The sequence below is a fragment of the Scatophagus argus genome, chromosome 22, assembly GCF_020382885.2.
Source record: "Scatophagus argus isolate fScaArg1 chromosome 22, fScaArg1.pri, whole genome shotgun sequence".
Classification (NCBI taxonomy): Eukaryota; Metazoa; Chordata; class Actinopteri; family Scatophagidae; genus Scatophagus; species Scatophagus argus.
The window spans coordinates 4,036,556-4,060,280 of NC_058514.1; the positions used below are offsets into that span (position 1 = coordinate 4,036,556).

At 43.8% G+C, this 23,725-nt stretch overlaps 1 protein-coding gene across 1 annotated transcript in view; it reads left to right on the top strand.

The window, feature by feature from the left end:
* Window positions 1–23,725, top strand: part of pawr (PRKC, apoptosis, WT1, regulator) — a 57,325-nt gene that overhangs the window by 30,589 nt on the left and 3,011 nt on the right. Inside the window, exons 3-6 of the mRNA XM_046379680.1 lie at window positions 7,156–7,281; window positions 14,396–14,430; window positions 18,391–18,517; window positions 21,938–22,042. Coding sequence (XP_046235636.1) covers window positions 7,156–7,281; window positions 14,396–14,430; window positions 18,391–18,517; window positions 21,938–22,042 — 393 coding nt within the window. The remainder of the gene's footprint in view (window positions 1–7,155; window positions 7,282–14,395; window positions 14,431–18,390; window positions 18,518–21,937; window positions 22,043–23,725) is intronic.

Sequence of the window (23,725 nt, forward strand, 5' to 3'; positions counted from 1 at the left end):
GATAAACGCTCCGGCAGCCGTCACCACCAGCCTGCCCCCGCCGTCTCTATCTGTCTTGAGTTACAGCCGTCCTGGTCTGTGGTCGGTACACACAGATGTTAAAGCCATCTTACCTCTCTCAAGGCAGCCTGAATCTCTTGTCCGGACCGAGGGAGAAAGCACTTATTGCTCAATGTCATGTATTAAGAGGATGAGTGTCAGTATGGGCTTGTCACGATGGCCGGACGTTTGTGTTACTCTGCAGACGAACCCAGCCGGAGTACGAAGCTTCGCCTTTTCCTCTAACTGACTGTAAATATTTAATGCATAATTTTATGCAAAATTCAGATCCATGTTTTTGACGTCTTTCGACTTGTCTTGAAGAAAATGAACCACCGTTGGGTACAGAACAGCTAAAGAAAATAAAATAGCACTTGCTTGAATTCTCACTCGATTGGTGTTTCTCGAGCCTCTGCCTCATCAGCCTCGTGTGTGTGCAGTCGAACATTAAGACGAAACAACCAGCTGACCTGCTAATGGGGCCTTCACTACAAGCTGAGTCTTCTCCACCGAGAAGCAGGCCTGCAGTGTTTATAAGGAGGAGACTTGAACAAATACTCAAAAAAACAAGATAAAGACCTGCAGCACGGCCGGACAGGAGAGCTCAGTCTGCTTTCCATTTCCTGGAATGATACTGTTTATACCTGGAGGAAATGGAATAAAAAACACAAACAGGCACTGGTCAGGTTTCATGAACCAAAAAAATATGTCCGACTTAGATGCACTCACTCGGTGGTAAACTGACCTTATGCCAGCTTGTACCTTTTTACCTTATCACAGATGCATGACTAAGACTTGGGTACATGTACCACTTTGATAACATGATTGTAAATGTCTAATTCTGCCAGGAAGGGAGGCAGAAATACCATCTTAAGGCATTTGAAAAGCACATTTGGCATTTTCTCTCTAGTTATGCAAACCCAATCTGTTTGCATAAATTCAACCACCAGCTAAATATTTATCAGGAATCCGAGGCAAACCACGCAATCACGCAATTTTCCATCATCTTGAATAATTTCATGGCATTAAACAAATTCACTTAATGTCATCCATTAGCGGTGTTTTACAGTTTTACACCGCCTGACATGTAACCCTTCGCTTTCTTTTTCCACTGCTTACCTGCAACTCTCAGTTTCACTTTGGAACTCAGTCGCAGCTGGATCCTGGTTTCCCCCCCATTGATAATGATTGTTTTGCACATTGAGACTGACAGGAAAAATGCAGCTGTTTTCAGAGGTGATATGATGATTCATTGGATTAATATTCAGCCGGGTACGGAGTTAGTGGTGCTCATAAGAGCCTGGTAAACGACCGTTACTCTTACAGCCTGTCAGGGACACAGTGGCAAGACTCTTATGGTGTGCTGTGGGTCAGGAGCGCAGCTTGTGTCTGCAGTAAAGCAGGGGAAAAGGGCCATTTTACAGTCTCCCCCTGCCTGTTTATTCACTTCACTGTGTTGTAATCCATGTCCAAGCTCTCTCAGCCATATGGCAAGCTGTGCAAAGGCTTTGCAAGAATGACAGACAACCAGAAATAACCAAATAATCTTTCATTCCTTTATTTTGAAATTGGGGGTTTGTTTCCGCTTCCTTCTCTTTCCTCTTTCTCGCTCTGATATGTTTCTCTGCCCTTGTTAGCAGTGCAGAAGTCACATTAAAAACTGTTAAATGGCCGCAGCAAGGTCGATGTGACACCGTAACAGGACTCTCTGTCTGTATGCATGATGTTGTTCGGTCTAGTCAACGTTAAGTGTCTATTGTAGCACACTATTGTGGATGAAGACCTGTTTCAGTCATCAGCCTGCTCTGAAATTAGCCTCGTCCCCTCCCGCTTGGGCCCATCAGCCGCCAGGCCAAAGGAGTCAACTTAGGGGAAGCACTGTTGTTGATAAGACACAATATTAAGGAAGCTGAACAAGTAATCTTCTCCTTTTCGCTAACAGAGATCTAACAGAGATCTGAACTGCAGACCTTCTGCTCACTGCAGCTGCTGCCCTCTGTCATAGTAAATGAAAGATTGTTGTGTTCATTAAGTGTGTGTGTGTGTATCACAAAGTAAATGAGAAAATGTCAACATGTTTTCTTGGGGGAATATAATTAAAGCACAGTGTGTCCTGATAACGTCGGGTGATCCAGTGGTTCTATCGGAGTGTGATGTCCAGCTATGAACCATAACACAGAACAAATGCTGCCTATAAGACGCTTATTGCTGCAGCTCACATCTCTGAGCAGGACCCAAGTGGGTTTTCTGTGGAGCTCTGCAGTCTCCTATTTATACAGAGTGGACCCCCCCTGCACACACACACACAAATGCTCAACCGTGCACACACACAAACGCACCCACAGCCAGACTTTTTACAAGCCCGGTCAAAAATTATGATCCGTTCCAACCTACTGTTGAGGTTATCGCCCAGAGAACAAGTTTGGCAAACCTAAAGTGTGCCAAGAGCTGTTTCCCACACGTGTTAAGGCTTTTTCAGATGGTCAGAGATCTCTGCCCGGCCCTGCTGAGTGCCCTCAGGCCCTCGGGCCCCAGGTCCGTCTGCCACATCCAGAGAAATGCTGATGCTGCTATCTCAGGGTCAGCAATCGCAGCCAGACCCCTGTTGTTTGTTTGTCAAAATGTCTTTTTGTCTTCTCTGCACCCCCTGTGTAAAGCGAACTCATTTTGAGGTCTGGCTGAGTGCTGATTAAAATATTATAGTCTCACTCGGAGTATAAATGAGGGTCAAGCAGACTTGGAAGTTCAAAGCCAGAAAGTGCAAGGCTTTCATTTGATAAACACACCATTGTAAAGAAAGCAGCCCGGGGCTTTGTGGCCAATACAAGCTTTGATTCATGAGAATATCTTGTACGCTGGTTGACTCGACTCTGTCCCCAAGCAACCCTCTCACAAAAATCTGTGTTGTGCAACTTTGGAACTTACATCAAATGAAAAGGCATCAGATTTTGGAAAGAATGAATGAAACCAGACAGGGATTGACAATGGTGGTCATTCTTAAATGGAATGGCGGTAAATCTTGAGAATGTCCAGCTTTAGTTTTTGCTGGGAAATGGTGTTTTTATTCTGTTTTAATGCCTTTTATGTTTTTCTTCCTTTCGTAACTCTTCTTCCTTGCTTCTGTGTTGGTTTGCTGAACATAATTATGCTGCCATTTTGGCCTCGGGTCAAGCAAAATTCTAAGTTTGCTGTAGAAAAACAGAGCTCACTCGTCCTTTTCACATGCTAAAATAAGCAGTGGTAGGCACAGAGTACCCTCCACTTTAGACTTAACAGAAGCTCTTGATGGTAGTTTGATGTAAGAGTACTGACGAAGGTCACAGCAGGTAACAGAAAATATAAGAGCGATATTTTTGGCACGGATCATAGAAGGTCCAGTCACACCTTTTTGAGGCTGTCAAATGATGTCTCACTCCTGCTCAGACCTGGCGCGCCTCTCCTGGACCTGACACTGACCTTGGCGGTCTGTGGCGTCGCATTAATCAGCCTGCAGCTCCGAGGTGAATGTTCTCACTTTGATCTCTGCCATACCTGAGCGCAGGGCTGTGTCTGCCTGTACTGCTGTCTGAGCTGACTGGCAGTCCTGATTAAAAGACACCGGGCATCAGTGTGCCAGTGTCCGTCTTCTCTAATAGATCATCTTAATGAAGTCGCTGTGCTGCGACGGGTGGCAGGTGATTAATACACACAGGTCATTAAGCATGTTGTGTAAGAGTTGTGCCTTCGGCGGAGGTGCCCTTTGCTTGTTTAGAGATAAATCTGAGGACTAAGTGGACAGGCCACTGGCACGGGGACAAGGCAGCAGGGATGTCCATATTGGATCTTATCGAGGGTCTCTGAGAAGAGGAGGAAGTACTTGGGTTTAGACTTGATAATAAACAAAATTCACCACATTACCAACATCTCCTACCAGCCTTATCCAGCCCTTGTGCCAATACAGTGAGTGGTCATTTATTGCTGTGACTAGTGACTGAAATACTTGCGTTATGATGCACTCAAGTGGATTTTGTTGTTTTCTAGTTAAATAAAACTGTGAAGAGACTGTGCCAAGAGATGGAAGGTCATATTTAGTGATGAACTAAGAATATAAATATAGTGTTTTCGATATGAACTCATGGATCATTCAGCACATCTCTTGATTGCTGGTTGGAGGCCTAATGGTAGTCTTTCTCTGTGTGTTTATATTGCTGCACCAGTGGTTCCCACAGTTGGCCTCTAATGTGTCTTTGCTACCGAACAGCTTTGCCATCAAGGACTTTATGTGCTCTATTTACCTTCCCTGAGTTTTATTTTTTAAGTGTAAAAACAAAGCCCATATGGAATATCACCTCTTAAACTCATTTCAGAACTCAGTTATTATTTCATATGTCTCTGTCAAATGCTCCCTTTCACATGAATGATTGCACGTACGCCATGTGCAGAATTCCTCAGTGTAATCGACTCCTGTCTGAGTGCACTTGTGTTGAACATTGGGGTGATATCAACCTTTGGCTGCCCATCTTTTTTTTATTTTTTTTTTTTTAATAGATTTGTCTAAAGCTGCCACACAATATACTCGGCTCACTCAAATTAACCATGAGACAACCTCACTGTGACAATCAGTTTGTTTCAGGTATCTGCAGCTCGGGGCAGACTATTAGAATGATCATTTTCCTCCACAAAGAGAGTTTCCAACCACAACAGGCATTCCAGCAGACCGTGAAGCTCTGCTCCAGACGTGGCTTCTTTAATTCTTTATGTGCAGAGTGACGGACATGGCGGTCGAGGCTGGAGCAGAGCAGGATTCGTGTTTTACTAAAGTAAACACTCTGGTGAGGCCCCGACACTTGGTCCTGCTGTAAACAGGAAGCAAGAGGGGATTGTGGAAACCGGGCTGCCGCTTTTCAGTTCACGCTCATCCCTTTTTTTTTCATCACAGGAAGCTGTCTTGTTTTGCTATGTGTGTGGACTTATGGCTGTGCTTTACAGTATTTACCTAAATAATTTTCTCATTAGGCACCATAGATGATTGCATCTTGACTTGAGGATTAACAATCACAGAACTGAACAATATTGAAGAGTTCTGTATAGCTTTAATTAATCTGAACATCCTGGTGTCACATAAATCATGCTTCCGTCATGCATGGTCAGGTATTCCCAGTAATATCCTTTGTGCTGTATCTTTGACACTTTGTCCTCTTTGTAATGCAAACGCACAGCAATCAAAGTCGAAACATGAGACGAAACATCACTCATTGATCCCTCTGCACCTTCTCAGCTTGCTTGCATGTTCGAAGGTAAGAAGTTGGCAGGAAAAACACACGGACTTGATTTGATTATGATGTCAGGAGCAAAAGCTTCCCTTATATGGTTGCACGCAGATCCCCCTTTTCTCCCTTTATTTGGAATAAGAAGAAATGCACAGCAACTTGGAATACGAGAGGGCAAAAAGGGCCGCGTCTCGATCCAAAATAAACTTTGAGATTCCCAATTCCACATTTCAGGCAACTTTGTGCATAGCAGAGTGGTTACTCACTGCGCAGTTCACTATGTGTTGACGCAGACAAACTTCTGTTTAATTTAATTTTTCTGGACCCCAAAACCTCTGCCGTTCATTTCCCCCAAATTGATCTTAATCTCAAAATGCTGGCAGCCATAAATTATTGCAAGAAAACATTTCGTGCGTGGACTTACGTGGCTACATTCATAAATGGATGCAATTAAAGTACAAAACTACATTATTTATGTCTCTGACATGAATAAGGCAGTATTTATTGCAGGGCTTGTTCCTGTTATTGTGTCTGCTCCTTCGTACATGCGTGTTAGAGATGAGGGAGGACTGGTGAGCGCTGAGTTGGATCAGCAGAATGAGGAGAGTGCTGGCATGAGACTCTGAGTGAGAGTCAAAAAGAAAAAGGGGCTGGCGTTTTCCCCAAGGACAGCTGATAAACTGCTTGGCAGGAAAGGCCTTGCAAATGACTGCATTTCTTGTTAACCTTGTAAGGCTATTTTTACCTCTAAAGCGGCTGTTGAGTTGGGCACCTTTTGTTCGCCCTGCAGCGTGAAACAGGAAAGACCGCTTTGCATTGTGACCCTCTGGGAGTTTTGGCCCCCGATCTCTGTCTCTCGTCACGGCCCGACCATCCATCCGAATGTCGAGGCCCTGTTTACGCAACGCATCTTCGCCGCTCCAGACAGATGATCCCAGTAACTCCACCGCACACATCACTGTAAAGCAACACAAATAGGAAGCTGAGGCCGTGCACATACATCATGATAAAGCTAAGATTGTGAGGAGTAAAGTTGGAGGTTTTCCCAGGCCAGAATCTCTGCTTAAATAATGAAAGCCAACTCCCCATTCCTCTGTCAGAGGGATGTTTGCTCTCTGTGTGTTTGTACTTGTCTTTTATTGTGTTTTCTAGGGACATTCCACTGGTCAAAAAATCCCCTCTGACCATCCCCAGGAGGTGAAAGGCCCTCAAACAGGCCGTCTTCCTGTTGGCTGACTAGACTCCATCTAGTGTTTGGTAGTGTTTGAGCTGTAGCTCCTCAGGGATTCCTGGAAGTGAATGTGATCTTGTCTTAAGAGGATTATGAGGAGACCCTGGATGCGTTCAGCCAGAGGTCAGCATCACTGTTATGGTGGGAATGACCTCGCCTGTCACCGCGCATCCGTCAGCGACCCGACTTACTGCTGGCTCTCTGCAGGGACCAGATTTCCTTACTTCATGTAAACAAGAAACTTGATTTTTTTGAAATCAGAGGAAGGCATCAGACAAACCTGATTAGCTCAGCAAACTTTCTGTATTGAACACTTGAAATGAACCAGCCAAGTTTCAAAAATGGGTCTCAACTCGTGAAGAAACTTGATTACTGGCAAGCTGCGTGTAAACACTTTCAGAGTGACCTTGGGTCTGTTTTCGAGCACAGCAGATCCTGAATAATTGCTGACATGAATGGGGACGCGACGCTGCGAGTATGGCATTCATTTGATTAGTGAAATGTGTCAAAATGAGCAAGAAGACTACAAACGCCTGCTTGTTTTCTCTGTGTCTGCACTCGCACCGTGCAGGGCTAACGTGACGCTTTTTGTCTGTTTCCTCTCTTCATCTGTCTTTCTTCTTCTTCCTCTCTCAGAGCCTGGATGAGCTGGACGATGACGACGCAGGGGAGAAGGACCGGAGGGAGGAGGAGGAGCTGGTTCAGGCCAACACTTTTCAGAATGAGACCATGACGGCTGACCCCGCCACCGGGCACTTAATGGTAAGAAGAGACTTGTAGTCACGTGGGTTGTATTTGTCCAGGTTTTGAGGGTGTGTCTCTGACTTTAATACAATGAACAGAGAGCTCATTCATCACCACAAAAGGCTTTGAAAGCCCAAGGGGAGACGTGATATCTCTGCAGTTGTACCTGTGTATTCCACGCTGTGTTTTCTGCCTTACACTCAGAGGGGTGTTGTACTTTCCCTGATACATCAGTGCTGCCAAACAGAGGCACTGTTGCTCAAGCAGACACCCAGACAGCTCATGAGCTGAGTTTATGTGAAAAGCTGCAGTGATGCAAAACCCAAAGGTGTCTCGGCATTTCATCATCACTGTGAAGTCAGTTAAAAGCAAAAAAGAAAGTCACTAAAATGCTGTTAAAGCTACTTGGAGAGATTTTTCCTCTGGGCTGTGGTGGTGTAATCTGCTTATTCCTAAAGCTGTGTCATAAACCTTTGTTTTTTTTAGTATTTCCCATGCAGCCAGTGTTCATGTGGTGGATTTTTTAACAATAGTAGTGCTGACATGAATCGTCCATTAATTGATTAGCCCTTTGACCCATTCTAGTCTTTTATTAAGAAAAACAAATAACAAATATTCCCTTATATTATAATATATATATATATATGTATAATGATATAATATATAATATTATCGTTATTTATGGCCCCAAACATGAGCAGAATCAAAAATCAGTATCAGGTACATCACACACGCACACACACACACACAAGCTGCTCAGTGTTTCTCTTTGAAGCTCGGGCCCACAAACAAACAAACAAACACACACACAGCGTCACATTCATCAGACTTTGAAAGCCAGTATTAGTGTCTGCTTTGCGTTTAAGGTGTCTGGTTCTCAACTTTGTGAATCTGAGACTGTTGATGTCTACAGAATGAGCCTTTTAATCTTGGCAAGTAATTTTGTGTTTATTTGATCGAAGGGAAACCATGCAGAGATTGTCTGCTCATCCCACAAAAAAAAAAAAAGAAACAGTCCAGGTGGCGTCTGGAGAGTGAGGACGTAAATGAATTAGCAAAAATTAAACCAAATCAGAAATGACACACGCTCGTAATATGAGTCTTTTATTTGGTCGAAAGCAGTAGTTCATACTGAGTGTGTGTAATATCAAACTTGCCTCAAATACACACAGTGTTTTTCACTTAGAAACTGAGCACATGAAGGATATGAGAAGCATCCTGCTGTGTAACACCCACTGAACCTCCACTCTGTCAAACATCACCTGATTGACATGAAAATTGCCATTTGAAAGAATTAAGAATTACGTACAGCTCAGATGGCTGTGCCGCTGAGTGGCAACTCTCACGGATGCCACAGTTGCGTTCCAGACGGATCTCTTGTTATGCATCAGCGAGCTTGTTTTGTTTTGGGCAGGAACCGTCTGAGGCTGTTTACAAGACGCGAGGACTTTGTGTACAAAATGTGTACACAAACGCCACGCTAGCAGGGAGCTTGTGACGGCACCTGCTGAGATGCTGCATGGGAAGAAAAAAAATTAAAATAAATGGTTCTAAATAAAAGGTAGTCTGTGCACAAATAAACATCAAGCGGTTCAGTACAATCAGTCTTCTGCAGCTCCTCCACAAACCGTCCATGTAGAGGGAAGGATTCTCAGCCCGTCATCTGAAACAGGATGTGTCCATTCCCTTCATGTCTGCCAAAGCTACATTATATAGACTAAAGCATTGGTATGGGGCTGTTTTTCAGCATTTGGGCTCGGCCCCTGACATCCAGTGAAGGGAAATTTTGGACAATGCTATGCTTCCAGCTTTGTGCCAACAGTTTGTTGAAGGCCCTTTTCTATTCCAGCATGACTGTGTCCCAGTGCACAAAGCAAAGCTCCATAAAGACATGGTTGGATGAGTTTGGTGTGGAAGAACTTGACTGGCCCACACAGAGTCCTGACCTCAACCCCATCCAACACCTTTGGGATGAACTGGAACGGAGATTGTGAGCCAGGCCTTTTGGTCCAACATCAGTGTGTGACCTCACAAATGCTCTGCTGCATGAATGGGCACAAATTCCCACTGAGACAAAATCTTGTTGCAAGCCTTTCCAGAAGAGTGGAAGCTGTTACAGCTGCAAACCTGTTTGTGTGTTTAGCTTGCAATGCCATTAAAGTCCCTGTTGGTGTGAGGGTCAGATGGCTCAGTACTTTTGTCCGTATAGTGTATCCTTATTGTCACAGTATGCGGTCCAGCGCAGGCCAGATGTGGCTGTGTGCAAACTAACCATTATTATGTGTCTCACTCATGTAAAACTGACATCCATATTCCTAAAGAGGCAGACTGGGAGAAATAAAGAGCACAGAGAGATCCAGAGCTGTCAGCTGGACTTCTGCACAGACAGAACATCCCAAAAATGCGCCGTTCCTCTGGGGTCCCATTCGTCAGGTGGAGACATGCAATTGCCACGTCAGGCCCGTTATGATGTACAACGTCCGGCCGGGCCTCGTAGCCAGTATCAAGATGTCTGAACAAGACGTTTGCAAAAAGAAGCTCAGTTCAGCTTCTGTTCAGAGATGTGGGACCTGTTAACAGTCTCCTGAGGTCTCTGAGCATTTCCCAGTCAAAACAAGCTTTAAATCTTCTGTGTTGGCTGCTGAAGACATAATGGAATCTCCACGACGGGTTTTGGATGTGAAATATTTTATCAGATCTTTTAAATTCTGTAAATGATGTCCTTTTTCTCCACGGATTTGTGTTCCAGTTAAATTTGCTTAGAAGAGAGGACGTGTGCTCTGTGTGCGTATTTGTACATGGACACATGTATCTGATATGTGTGAGCTCAGCGATGGCCCGTCGGAGAGGCCCTCTGCAGCCATGTGGTCCTGGTTATCAGGCCTTACCTCCCTGTGGTATGCAAGTCCTGCGAGGAAACCTGCTTTGGTGATAGAGCAGCCAGAAGCACATGGAACATTCCTCTGGATCATCTGCACTTAATGTGGCGCCAGCAGTTCGGGCCTCTCTTATGAAACACACATCCTGCTGACAGTCCCCATTCAGCACTTTATAACAAGCCTCATTTGCATTTTTAATTAGCACCTTTGTCCAAAAACCAGTGCTAACTCAGAGCATCTTGTCTGAACAGCAGGGAAATGTTCACTACCCATCACATGGCAGCAAACTGAGTTTAATCTTGTTGCCTCAAACAATATTTTATCATATACAGTGTTTGGCACTGTGGCCTCACAACAAGAGGGTTCCAGGTTCAAATCCCGGTCTGGACCCTTCTATGTGGGGTTTGCATGTTCTCCTCTCGCCCACAGTCAGCTGGGATGGGCTCCAGCCCACCCCTGTGACCCTGACGGATAAGCAGTATAGAAAATGGATGGATGGATGGATGGATATTCACACCTCTGCTGATTTAAGATTTTACAGATTGCACGTATATAAGCCCAGTAAACCCCACCAAAGTTTATGTTTGACAGGACTGCTACTCACTAAGCTATTTTCACCTCAAGGAGACAGTTGCAGATTAAGCAGCCTGAGTTTTTCCTATTGCATGAGGGCAAGAAAAATCACAGAAGGACCTTAGAGAAATACAGGAAAATAAAAATCTCTGACAAACACACATCACAGCTGCACCGGTCACAAGATGGCTGGAGGTTAACAGGACTTTGTGCAGCTGTCTACAGTGTAGTTCACAGGCTAGTCTTGTTTTCATCTTCAACCTTCGATTTATGTTCCAGCTTGGCATTTTGACATCTGTTTCTCCAGCCGGCATCAGAGGCTCAGACAGCTGGGTGAGGTTGGCATCTTAATTAAAATGGTGTGTGAGAGAACTGCAAAGCGTCTTTACCATAAGAGAAGATTGTCGAGGTTACAACAGGTGCAACGTCAGTCCATAATTATTGTGACGAACATGTGGATGTCATAAATGAATCGCAGCAGTAAGCAATGTGAAAACAATTCAGATATTTGATGTTTGATCTCTCCCAGGATAAATACTTTCCAGTTTCTTACTTTTGCTGGTTATTCGGCCTGTGTGCTTCTTCTGAACTCCAATCACGCATGTTTATGATCATTATCATCCCTCTGACTCGAATTTATTGAATGCTTCCAGTGAAATTGTGATCTTTATCAGCTTTGTTCAAAGAAATTCCCCGAGCGCAGCACTGGTATGAAAGCTAAAGATCACCTTTTCATGGAATGAAATTGTATTCCTTTAGAGATTTAAAATTTCGTGAGCTGTCAGGACATAAATCAGAGGTCAAAGCCAGCCTTAAGACATTTAAATGTCTTTTGTCTCACATTCGGTGGCATGAAGTGTTTGTTGCTGGCACACGCACAGAGACTCCCATGAAGTAGTAATCTGCTCGAGTTCGGTGATAAAGTGCTTGTTTTATTATTGATATTTGTCTTTCTGAATTCTCAGTAAGCTCTGCAGCAGGTCTTGGGGGAGCTGTCAGTGCAGCTCAAGCATGATAAATAAAGTAGCCAAGGAGACGTACATGAATTACGCTGACCTTGTCTCGCAGATTCACGTCCCAGACACGGGGTTGCACACCGTGAAACACTACCTAAAGGTGCGGTGGTAACGTGGCAAATGAAGTCTGGGATGTTTTCCACGAACGCGATATGATTTCATTTTCGGATTTTGGGCTGCATATCGGCTGCAGAGGGATGATGAGTTTATCCTCAGAGTATTAGTTGTGACCTTGAGGAATGTTACTCTAATTCATATATCACATTCTGCTGTGATTGGTGGCTTGTTTTGCATGCGATGAATACACTACAATATGACCTTTAGTTAAATTCTGTTTAGATTTTCTTGTTATTACCAACCAGTGAAGGTTGGAAGAGATTTCACGGTTTTGGTGGGCGTAGCTGTGGATGCAGTTGCAGTAAGGATAATGAGACTGGCCTTTTCTCCGTTTGTATCTGCAGGAGGGCTGACACTGTTTGCAGGACTCAGATTATGTTACAGGATACTGAATTAGCATGAGATAATACAGCATAAACAGATCTGATATGGTGCTTTCATTTATCGCAGAGTGTTTCTGAACCAAGCCGAAGGCGGCATCAAAGTTTGTTGACTCAAGTGGCCAATAAAAACCCCATTAGGGTCAGTGGTTTCTTTTATTCCATTTATGATGTTCACCTCAAAGATAATCATCCAAAATAAGACAGAGCTGTTTGAAACACAGACCGATCTTGGAGTTGTTTCTTCTCTTAATCATTTAGATTTTTCATGTGGTCAGTCTGTGATTGCTTTTGCCTTTCAGCCTTGATCTGAAATTTTGTGTCATCACTTCCTGTGGTTGGAGAAACGTTTATATTCCCGAGGATTTCGTTGATAGCAGTCCAAAAAGTTTGTAGCTTCTCATGGCTGGATGCAGGAGATAAAATTCCCCTGTATAAGCTTTTCAGTCTGCTGCACATATCACAGAGTGCAAAACCGCCCAATGTCTGCTGACCGCCGTGACCTCCCTTCATATTGTTGTTTTGGCTCCTATTTCAACTGTTTTTCACCTGAGAAAATTCAGCCCAGTCGACTCGTCATTAACACAGCAGACTTGGGATGTGAAACTTGTTGATACTGGATCCTCCAAAACAGATGCATTTAAATTTCTGTGAAAATGTGAAAGCAAACGATTAATTCCCACGTCATGGGGGTTCTGGCATCCGGGTCGGTTGTATATTCAGAGAATCCTGTCATTTTATTTGAGTTGCTGTAGACTGTGGAAGCGAGAGAGGAAACACACATTTTGCATTTATCACATTCATCATGTGATCTGTGTTTGCAGGAAACCTTTAGTTTACATCTGCTTTAAAAGCCACATTGTCAGCCGACAATCACATCTTAAATGATCTGCTACTGGTTCTGGTTGCAGTGCTGCTCAAACTGCTGGAAAACAACAAGAAAGAAATGGTGATGGAGATTTTTCCCTATTTTCTGTCATTTTGACATTTCACAGAGCAAACAATCAGTTCATTTCGAAAATATCTGATGTATTGCTCAAGATTGAAAGACATTTTCAGTTGAATCCCATTAACCCATCCTGTTTATAACACCAGTAATTCACAGTGTGGTTCTAATTCAGTTGTGGAGTAGCACCGCCTGTCTGCCTGTAACAAAATTCCTGATAAGACTAAGATGGATAAGGACAGAAATGGATTTTCATGTGCAGCTGTTGGATTACATCAAATCCTGGAAAATGTCAGTTTTCTAAAACAAAATTCATCAAATTGCCTTTAAATCCAGATGCTGCTTGAACCTGGTCTTATGTGCAGAGGAGGTATTATTTAGTATACGACCCGCTGCTGCTGTGCTCTGCCCTCTTCCTGTCCTCCATCTTAGTAAATCCATCCAGGCCTGAGCCTGGGAAGAGATGAGGGCCGGGATTTCATCTGCAGGTAATGGATGATGTGTCACTGAGACGGGGAGGCTGGTGCCTGCTGAGAAGTCGGGTACAGCGTTTCACTTTGCACGCTAGAGTCGAGTTGTGACGGTGGCGGAGTCAGCTCCCCTCAATCACACCCGGCACCCTTCAGAATACGAGATCTCAGGAAGGAGGATATGCGTATTCATCTCACGGCGTCTGCGGCCCGCCTCAGTTTTTGAGGGAAGCGCTGTTTTACCGCAGGCGACTTTATTGGAGCATCACTGCTGTACATATCTAAACAACCTTCAGATCGCACAGTAATGGGAAAAGAAGATAAATGTGCACCTCCACGGTGCAAAACACGATTGCCTTCCACACCGCGTGGCTGCAGGGCTCCTGTTGAACTATTAAAAGCAACAAAGCTCATCTATATATCAGCTCAACAGCTGCGATTCACAAACGTTCATACACAACCTGAAGGCTCTCTATAAATGCTGCTCCTGATAAATTTCTCTTATCCTGTAGATGGGATTTTGTGTTTTTCTCCTCTTTGGTGAAGAAACACGACCCAAGGCAGATAAACATGATAAATGACATCTAAAAACTCATTCTGATATCGACTTCAGTTCTGTTTAAAATTAGAGACTTAACTTCACTGTTTAAAAATTAGGTTTAAACTTTCTAACGGCTGGCAGTGAAGTTAAGATCTTTGAGTGATTGTTTTCTTTCTGTTCTGAATTTATCTCCCCTCCTTTTCGTTTCAGGATACCCCCAGAGCCGGGAGCGGCCGCCACAAGAGGTGAGACTCATTTTATTATCCTGAGTTTATCTGCTTCAGCATCACTAGTAATGTGTCAACAGAAGGAACAGAGGCTGCGATGAGAAACGAGAGCAGATTCCCCCCATTCAGCTGAGCTCCCCTCCCAGTGCTGCTCTTTCCAGACTTTCATGGCTCAAGAAAGATGACCGTTGATGACTGTTTTGAACAGCATTTGACAGGACACCATCTGGACTTTGGACACTTTGTTCGGTCCGTCATTTCACTGCTGTAGCTGGCAGGGGGTGTTGAAAGTAAAGTGTTTGTTTTGAAAGGTCTGGAGACTAAAATGTGTGGTTCAGCTCAGTCAGGTTTGCTTTGGAATTTGATGAGGGGCTTTCAAACTGAAAAAGATGGATGAGCAAGAGTCCAAAACTTGTTGTCAAAATAAATGTCCTTTCGCCTGCCTTCACTTTACTGCAATATTAAATAAATGAGAGCTTTTTGTGATCAATTATTTATGGTTTATGAGGAAGGGGAAGCATCATCACAGTCACCAAAGGGACACAGGCCAAAAAAAGCAGCTTGTGATACAGTTTGGTAGCCCTCCCACACTATAAGCTCTAACATGATAATCCAAAATGGTCTGCAGCTGTTTGCTATGGAAAGTTTGCTCTGTAAGCCTTAAAGTGTATTGTGGTGCAAAAGATTGATCCTCACACACAATCAGCAGTACAATCCTCTTTTACAAGCCCTGCGTGTGTCCTGTGTGTGTTCATTTTGCGCCATTTGCAACCAAACTATGAAGTTGTGGCCAACGCCAACAGCCAAGTTCACCAGCTGACATTCAATCTGGCCTTGTAATTGTGGCTGCTGCTCTCATCAGCTGGCTTGGATGCACTTGGGTGCTCCACGGTTCTGCAACAGATAAGCCACCAGGTGTGCTGGGCAGCAAAAGATGGCTGATAGAGCAACTTTATAAATACGTTTCTCTGTCTAGTTTACTCCATCTCTGCCGACCTCTTCTGTCTCAGCTACTTTATCTCTTATCTCTCCAGATGTGAGCTATTCATCTGCAAGGTTTGTCCCTGAAAAACTCCTTTTTCATTTCAAATGCTGCCATTTTGCTGCCTGGATATCTTATATGGGAATATCACATCAGTTTCCATGCACATATCTAGCGTTTAATATAGTTAACAGCATTACTGATCAGCCAATTTTACAAATAAAAAATCTTAACTACCTGCGTTCTGTAGCTCATCGTGGATACTTCAGGGGGCCTGGGAGATGGAAGCATTCCAAACCAAAACATGCCAGCTCTGCCTACTTTGAAGGCTTGAAATCTCAAGGGGAGTAGCTGACATTGATCAGCTACTCTTGCAAGCCCCCACCCATAAATTACAGTAATTCTGTGCAGAGGGACAAGGAGGCATTACTGATTACACCTTTAAATTGACTGTGACTTGATTTTTGTGTTGATGTGTTCTTGGAATTTGCTTTTGGGGTCGGGGGGGGGGGGGGACTCCTGTCAGGCTGAGGCAGGGCGTTAATCAGATGGTTGAGTACTGTGTGTTGTGGATTTAACTTGTCCCACGTTGACACTTGAGTTTGTGAGAGACATTATACCTGTTGTACCTGTGGCTGCTGCTGCTATTATAGGCTCTCCTGTTGGTGCTTTCTCCTGCCCACCTGCTGAGGCTCCCAAGAGTGTGTGATTGGCTCAGCCTCTCTCTGCCTCAGACCTCACCCTGCAGGGTGCTAATGGGCCGCGGTGTGATATTTAGTATCGAGGCCATGGATGTTTAGACTTGGCTTCAACGCCCGCTGAGCACTCATGTGTGTGTGGATGTGTGTGTGTGTGTATGTATCTCTCGAAACATGCATGAATGTAGACATACACAAGGAATGTCTTTGTTTTGTGTGTGGCTGTTTTTAAGTCATCATAATGAGGGGATGTCTTCTTTGTCTCACACTGTAATTTATACGTGTGTGTGTGTGTGTGTGTGTGTGTGAGCGCATGCCGATAAAAGAAGAGTCGGTGAGAGAGAGACAAATGAAATGCACTTTATCTTGACGTGGGCGAGTGCCAAGACGAGCGTTTCAAGGATGGCCTCTTGATCAAAAGCGACGGTTGCTGCGGCGTTTAGCTCTCTGTAAGAGTGAAAATAAGCTGTTGGCTCTGTAAATGTCAAGGTACAGAAGAGTGTAGCCTCTGCAGTCTCAGAGAGAGGAGTTTTAAGCTGGTGTTTACATGATGGAGCTTGAACACGTCTGTATTTCAGTCTCGCCACCCATTCAGGACTGGAGTAACTTAAACCCAGACTGGTCTAAGTGATGTACGGTATCAGTTTCATTGTGCAGAGTCTTACTGGAGGACGATATAATAATATCCACAGTCTGTATGTACCACATTCAGCTGAGATCTTCAACCGCTTGCAGGTTTTCAAATTCTTTTCCCAGATCTTTCTGGCGTAACATTTTCACATTCACCTTCACGTTTCATGGTCACTCTAACATTAAATATCTAAATAAATATCTAACATTGATAACTAAAAGGCAACAGTCAGAGTTGAAAAACCTGTTTAGTCATTTTGTTATTAAGAGTTTAAGACTTAGAAACTCCCGTGATTTGACCAGAGTTCATCGACAAACAACAAATTCTGATTGGTACACCTTAATTAGTGCCTGAGCTCGGCCCACTTCCAATGACAAGAGATTTAAAAAAGAAAGAAATACAGTAATCTCTCACAACAAATCTGTTCAGGCTTCAGCAGAGTGGAGTCCTGCCAGGGTTTGTCAAGGTGTAGTCTGAAAATGTGCCCTTTGTAGGATTTAAACATCACTGTGATAAAGTGCTTTGACTTCGCAGGTATGAAAGTCACTAAAGCAGCCCAAAAAATGACATTCATCTCTGGTTATTAAATCTGTTCCAGAGTCAGCGCATCCTGGTAGACTAGTAGAGCCTCTGCTAGAGACACGTGTTGCATGTCATAACCCTCCCCTGCCCACCACCGTCCTTTTATCCAGCAAAAAGCCAAGAATGCCAAAGGACAACTGTTGTGACAGTTTTTAACCATATTGGCCACTCCTGCCTCTCCAGTCTCAGAGTTAAAAGCACTTTGTGAAGTAGTCTAATAAGGGGAACATCACATTTGGCAGGTCCTGAAAGGAATACAGACGGTGCAGAGGAGTTACATTCGTCCTTTGTCTTGCCAGCAGCTTTGCTGTCTGTTTTAGCTGTAGAAAAATGCAGACAGCCCCCTTCAGACAATCCAGCGAAGCCTGCAGACTCCCCAGTAATTTGATTCCCAGGGAGCTTTTAGAAACCTGGCACAATCTGTTCATACCGGGGAGTGGGAGTTGTTGTAGTTGCGGGGGTACTGAGCTAGCAACTCATTCCAAGTTTCCATGTCAATTATTACTGAAATAAGGTCGGAAAGAAAATAAACTTTACATGAATATTCTTTCCCAGCTGCCCCAGAATTCATCCGTCTCTAAGCAGCGCGGAAGCGAAGAGGAGATAAGGTTAATGTTCTGCTCGAGCTGCATACAGAAAACCTTTAAAACCAGCTTAAGAACAGTGATGCGCAAGTTCTTACTGCCTATTTGAAGTTGTAATATGTAAATTGTTTCTTAATAAGAATCCTTTTTGCACCAAAGTTGCAAACCCTTGACGGCCTTTCCTCCATTAATGGAATAAAAGGCAGAGGGGTGTTAATAATGCATGCCTAATTGAAAGGGCAAACATGCTGAAGATATTCCCACCTGTTCTTTTGATGATGGATGTGTCATCCCATTGAAGTTTAATAATGTGGGTATGATTCATACCTTCAAACAGCCTCAGTGTGGATCCGCTGTTGGACACTCTGAATGGTGGAAATCAGCACAAAATTCAACATTTCTCCAGCTTTCTCTTTCACGTAAAGAATTCAAAGTATAAAAACACGAGTATTTAAGTCGTCTTAAGGTTTGTACTTATGATTTTGTGTGTGTTTGTAACAGCTCTGCAGGGCCGGGATCTGAGGAGGAGGTGGGAGGGAACAGCAGACAGCGGCACAACCGTCACGGCAGGGACGGAGGAGCTGCAGCAGCAGGAAGTCTGGAGAAAAGGCTGGAGGAGCTGGAGAAGGTGTGTTCACTGACCCCGATCGGATACTACAGTCACCACAATATTACTCCACCAATCCAAGAATTATAAGATATGCCTGCCAGTACGTCTGAAACTCACTTTGTAACACCAAAACTAATGAAAATTGGAAAAGCAGAAGTTCTTTCACAGGACAAAACATGTTGTAACTACACTATATAGACAAAAGTATCGGGCCATGTGAGCATTACACCAAGAGGGATGCAAATGACATCACATTTTAAATACATAGACATTAATATGGAGTTTGTCCCCCCCTTTGCAACAGCTTCCACTCTTCTGTGAAGGCTTTCAACAAGATTCTGGAATGTTTCTGTGTTGCCCATATTCATGCAGCAGAGCATTTGTGAGGTCACACACTGATGTTGGACCAAAAGTCCTGACTCACAATCTCCGTTCCAGTTCATCCCAAAGGTGTTGGATGGGGTTGAGGTCAGGACTCTGTGTGGGCCAGTCAAGTTCTTCCACACCAAACTCATCCAACCATGTCTTTATGGAGCTTTGCTTTGTGCACTGGGGCACAGTCATGCTGGGATAGAAAAGGGCCTTCAACAAACTGTTGCCACAGAGTTGGAAGCATAGCATTGTCCAAAATGTCTTGGTATGCTGAAGCATTAAGATTTCCTTTCAGTGGGAGTCAGGGGCCGAGCCCTAACCCTGAAAGACAGCCCCATACTGCACCTGAATTCAATAATAAAGAGATGTGTCCCAATACTTTTGTCCACATAGTGTAGTGTATTTCAACAGGCAGCAAAATAGCCGATAACTCAACAGCAGAAATTTGTGAGCTTCAGGGCTGCTTGTATGTTTTTATTTTGCGGCCTGGCTAACAGTTTCCACACTTTAATGCTAATTCAAGCTGTTAATGTAGACAGACATGAGAGTAGCATCAATCGTTATGTAGCCTGCATAGGTTTGTTGTCTACTCTGTGTTTACTTCATAAAGGTTAATATCAGCCCAGACACTTTAAATCCATTTTTGTTGTTGATATATAAAAAAAACTGCTGTGCATCTGCTGTGAGACTGGACTGTTTCCTGTCAGATGAGTCCACATGAGTCAGAATACACACGTTGGCAGGTTTTATCGACTCCCTGCTGTGAGAAGGTCAGCACCTGTTGTTCTTGAGAGTGCAAGTGCATGTGGAGTCAGAAGTCTTTCTTTATCAAATAGTGCACTTTGGCTCTTTCTTTGCTTCTCTGTTATTTATATTAAAGTCTGTAACAGGAGGTAAATGAGCAAAAACTTATCTGTTGGTCAGGTGGGAAAAAACATGGAGACACAGAGATCTCACCTGTAACAGCTACAGGAAATACAAAAATACTCAGAACGTGAGTCCTGATGCATTTACTTTTATCTCCCCACATTAAACGATAAAAGCTTTTTCAAAGCTTCCTTCACACTCTCAGGACTTGAAACTTGAAACTGAAATTAAGATTTAATTTATCTTTACATTACTAATTATAACAGACATATCAGCATGAAATGTGTTGGTACTAGAAAACATGTTTACTGTCATTTTAAGAATAAAGGCTCAAAAAAAGGTCGGAATCAGCTTTAGAAATGCTCAGAAACCCCACTGAGGACGTGGCCGTGGTGGGCTCAGTGGTTGCCCTGACTTGAACCAAAACATACACGATTTCCTCCTCTGATGTGCTTTCCTGTGGTGTTTGCTCATCTTCCTGCACGTTCACTGTTGAATACAAACAGCACACGAATTCTACAGAAATATCAGCGAGTGAGAGCAAAGCCTGAGCCGAGTTTTCCTCCGTCTGCTTCCCTCGGTGCGACCAAAGATAAATTGACCCCAAGCACCGTGGAGATGTAAAATCACAGAGGAAGCGTCGGCTTTATGATTGACCTCTGCTATCACTGCCAAATCCTATCAAGTTTTCAATATGCTCCCAGAGCTCCGTAAGGGGACCATCCAAAACTCTTTTGGCCGACTGAAAGCCTCTTATCAGCAGCGCTTTGTTGCGATGAATTTCCACTTTGAGTCTTTTGAGTTGCGATTTTCTGGCTGGAAACTGTGGCTCAGCGCTGGAAGAAATTCTCCTCAGTGTTGTTGAAGAGATGACCTTTTACAGTGCAGATATGTGTTTTCCTCCTCCTCCTCCGTTCCTATCAGACACTCAGCCTCTCGCTGCTGCCACTGCAGAAAGTCAGCGCAGAGGCTTTCAAACAAAGGTTTTGTTAAAGTAACTCTGCGACTTCCTGTGTGTGATGTTTCGCTGAGTCAAATGATCGGAAACTCTCTAAAAGTCACATTTCGGACAGTTGTTTTTGCGCACGTTGTTTCGTATGTTGGCAGACTTCCAGCTGCAGCTTTAGGTCGTCTGTAGGTATGTGTTTGTTCTGCACGTGGAGAGCAGAACGTTGTGTAATGGTTCAGTCAGGGCACTTAAATCAGACTGTAAGAATTCACTGGTCACTGGTGAAAGAAATTAGGAGCTTAGCATCAAAATCTGTGCAGATTTAAATCGGAACAACTTCCTGTTTCTGTGTCGAGCGCACACTAATGTCTGTATCAAGCTGGAATGCGCTTCTGTTATTCTTAAAACTTGAATATGAAAATAGAAGTCTGGGGTTCGCACTAGAGGAAGTGGATCACAGAGTATCAGCTGAACATACTGTGGACTGCAGAGGACTCAAACAAAAACAGGCTCCTAAAATAGTGAAGAGTGAAGCTGCAGGGTTGTTGTTCAGTGATGATCTCTTGAGCTTTTCTGGACTGGAAAGCAAATTGAAAATTGTACGCCGTTCGAGTGTGTCTGCATTATGTTGAAGGGAAGAAGAAAGGCAGTTACTCTCACAGGTATGTCAGGAGTCCTAATCGCTGTGAAAGGAGTGAAAGAGGTGTTTGTTTAAAAACCAGGATGAATAGAGTTTGGCTACAATACGTGCTTTTTCTTTCCCCTTTACCTGCCCATTTTGTTTCTATGGAAACAACTCATGCTTCAAGGCAACAGACAGTCACTGAAACTGGAAATTTCTTCATTTCCACCATAAACAACACATTAACATTTGTGTGTTAATTTTGTACATCCAGTTTCTCAGGAAGAAAAACTCTCCCTTCATGTCCCCGCGGCTGCTGGAGGAGGCGGACAGAAACACGCTGGCTTTTAATCAAGTGAAATTTGAAGGAAACACAAAAGCACCACGAAAAAAGGCACCATTAAAGCATTGTTCACTGACAGTCGGTTGTGTTGATTATTACAGATTGGGTATTTTGAAGAACGTGTTGAATTTGGAAATAGAAAATGATGCATTTAATTGAAACTGTCATGTCACAAAATGACAGACGGCACTTTTGGAAGGCGTGTGGATGTTTTTGGAAATAAAATGTGCTTTCAGTAAAGTGGTCTCATGTAAGCTGTAATCATGATGCCGAGTCGTTTTTCAGGAGCTGGCCAGAGAGCGCCAGGAGAACGCCAGGCTGTTCAAGGCCCACCAGGACAAGGACGACCTCATCGGGAAGCTGAAGGAGGAAATCGACCTGCTGAACAGAGTGAGTCCAGCCCACGTGCTTTTCTGCTGCTGCCGTCTGATATTTCGAGCGTCCCTTTGTGTTGTCGCGTGTGGGCGGCTTGTGGAGGTTGTAAATCATCATCTGGCATTTTCGTGTGAGTTGTGTTTAACGGCCGTGTGCTTTTCTCCAGTGACTCTCCTGCGGTCCATTAGGATTTGGACACAAACAAACTTTTATTTTTGGATTTACACACTTTGCCAGATAACAGCAACTATTTGACTCAGACGCCTTCTAAATGCAGTTTGCGTTTTGTACAGCAAGTCACCCGTGGTTTGGTGACATTTGAGCATCAGTGTTTCAGGTGACATTAATGTCTTATTGATTTGTCCACAAGCAAATTGGCCGCCTGGTGGGTAAGAATTTCACACGTGAAGCAATTTGAGAAAGACTTTTTCTGTCGGCTTCTTTTTGACTGTATTTTCAGTCGTATTGGACAAAAACTGTTGTGGACCTCGTCTCATCAGTTTGGACAGAGTGTTATGTTGAATAAAGCAAAAATAAACAAAAGATCGATAAGTAACTGTGCTGTGACAGCTGAAAACGCCACAATTACTTCAACCTCCTACTTTTAAACACCCAGTTACGTTTTCTATTTCAGCTTGTCTTTACTCAGTACAAGTCCAGCATTCAGAGTTCAGAAACCCCCCAATTAAAACTTTTTTGCATGTTAATTTGAAGTGAATTTGAACCTCATACTTACTTTGTGTTTTCACAGTCAGTAAAGTCAGACTGCAGACCAAACTTAACGATCACCAAATTACAACCTCGTCTTCTTCAGCCAATCAGTCGTTTTCGGCCCACCTCTGGTGTGAGAACAAGACTGCAATCAGCCACCTTTTCAGAAGATTTATTTCCAAAGTGGAAATGAACGAAACCGTCTTCTGTGTTTACTGTACACTGCAGTGTGGACTTTATCGATCGACTGAAACGGTTGCTAAAACGATAGCTTTGTTGTGGGTGGGGAACCTTCATCGTCATGGTTACCAGAGTAAAGGGTTGATTACGGGTCAAGACAGCCGTGACTCACTGTTGGACGGAGGAGACAAACAGTGGGCTCCCACTATGTTTTGTTGACCCAAACATCCACCTGGAACCTCCACCCTTTGTGCACTTTGACACTTTCTAATTATGTCACCTGACTTTGCTGTTTGCTCCCGCCGTAATTACTGCATTTGTCACTTAAGCACATGTCATTTTGGGGCGCTTTCTCAAATTATCTTAGAACAGAAAGCTGGTGGGACGTTTTTGTTGTGGCTCTTCTTTAAACGCTCTGCAGAAGAGAATTCCAAGTCCTCCCTCAGGAAAATCAGTTAAGACATAAAAATGCTTACATGAGTGATGATAAGCCGCCTTATTTTGATTCTTTTCAGAGGGTTTTTTTGTAGAAATCCTGGAGTCTTCACGCTCGGGAGTGTTTCACTCTGACGTGAACCCACTAGCAGGGGTCGTGTGTGTTTTTAAGTTTGGTTTGGCCTCACAGGTCGGGTCCCGTTTCTCCCTCTCACTGTGCTCGGGGTTCACAGGTCAGGGGATGCTCATGTGAGCTGAGAATTCTTTATATTCAGCAGCCGGAGTGAAACCTCCCCAAGTGGTCTGAACCCTCATCTCTCTTTCACCCCAGACTGTCAACAATCCCTCCTCAACTCGCAGCCTTTGCCCGTG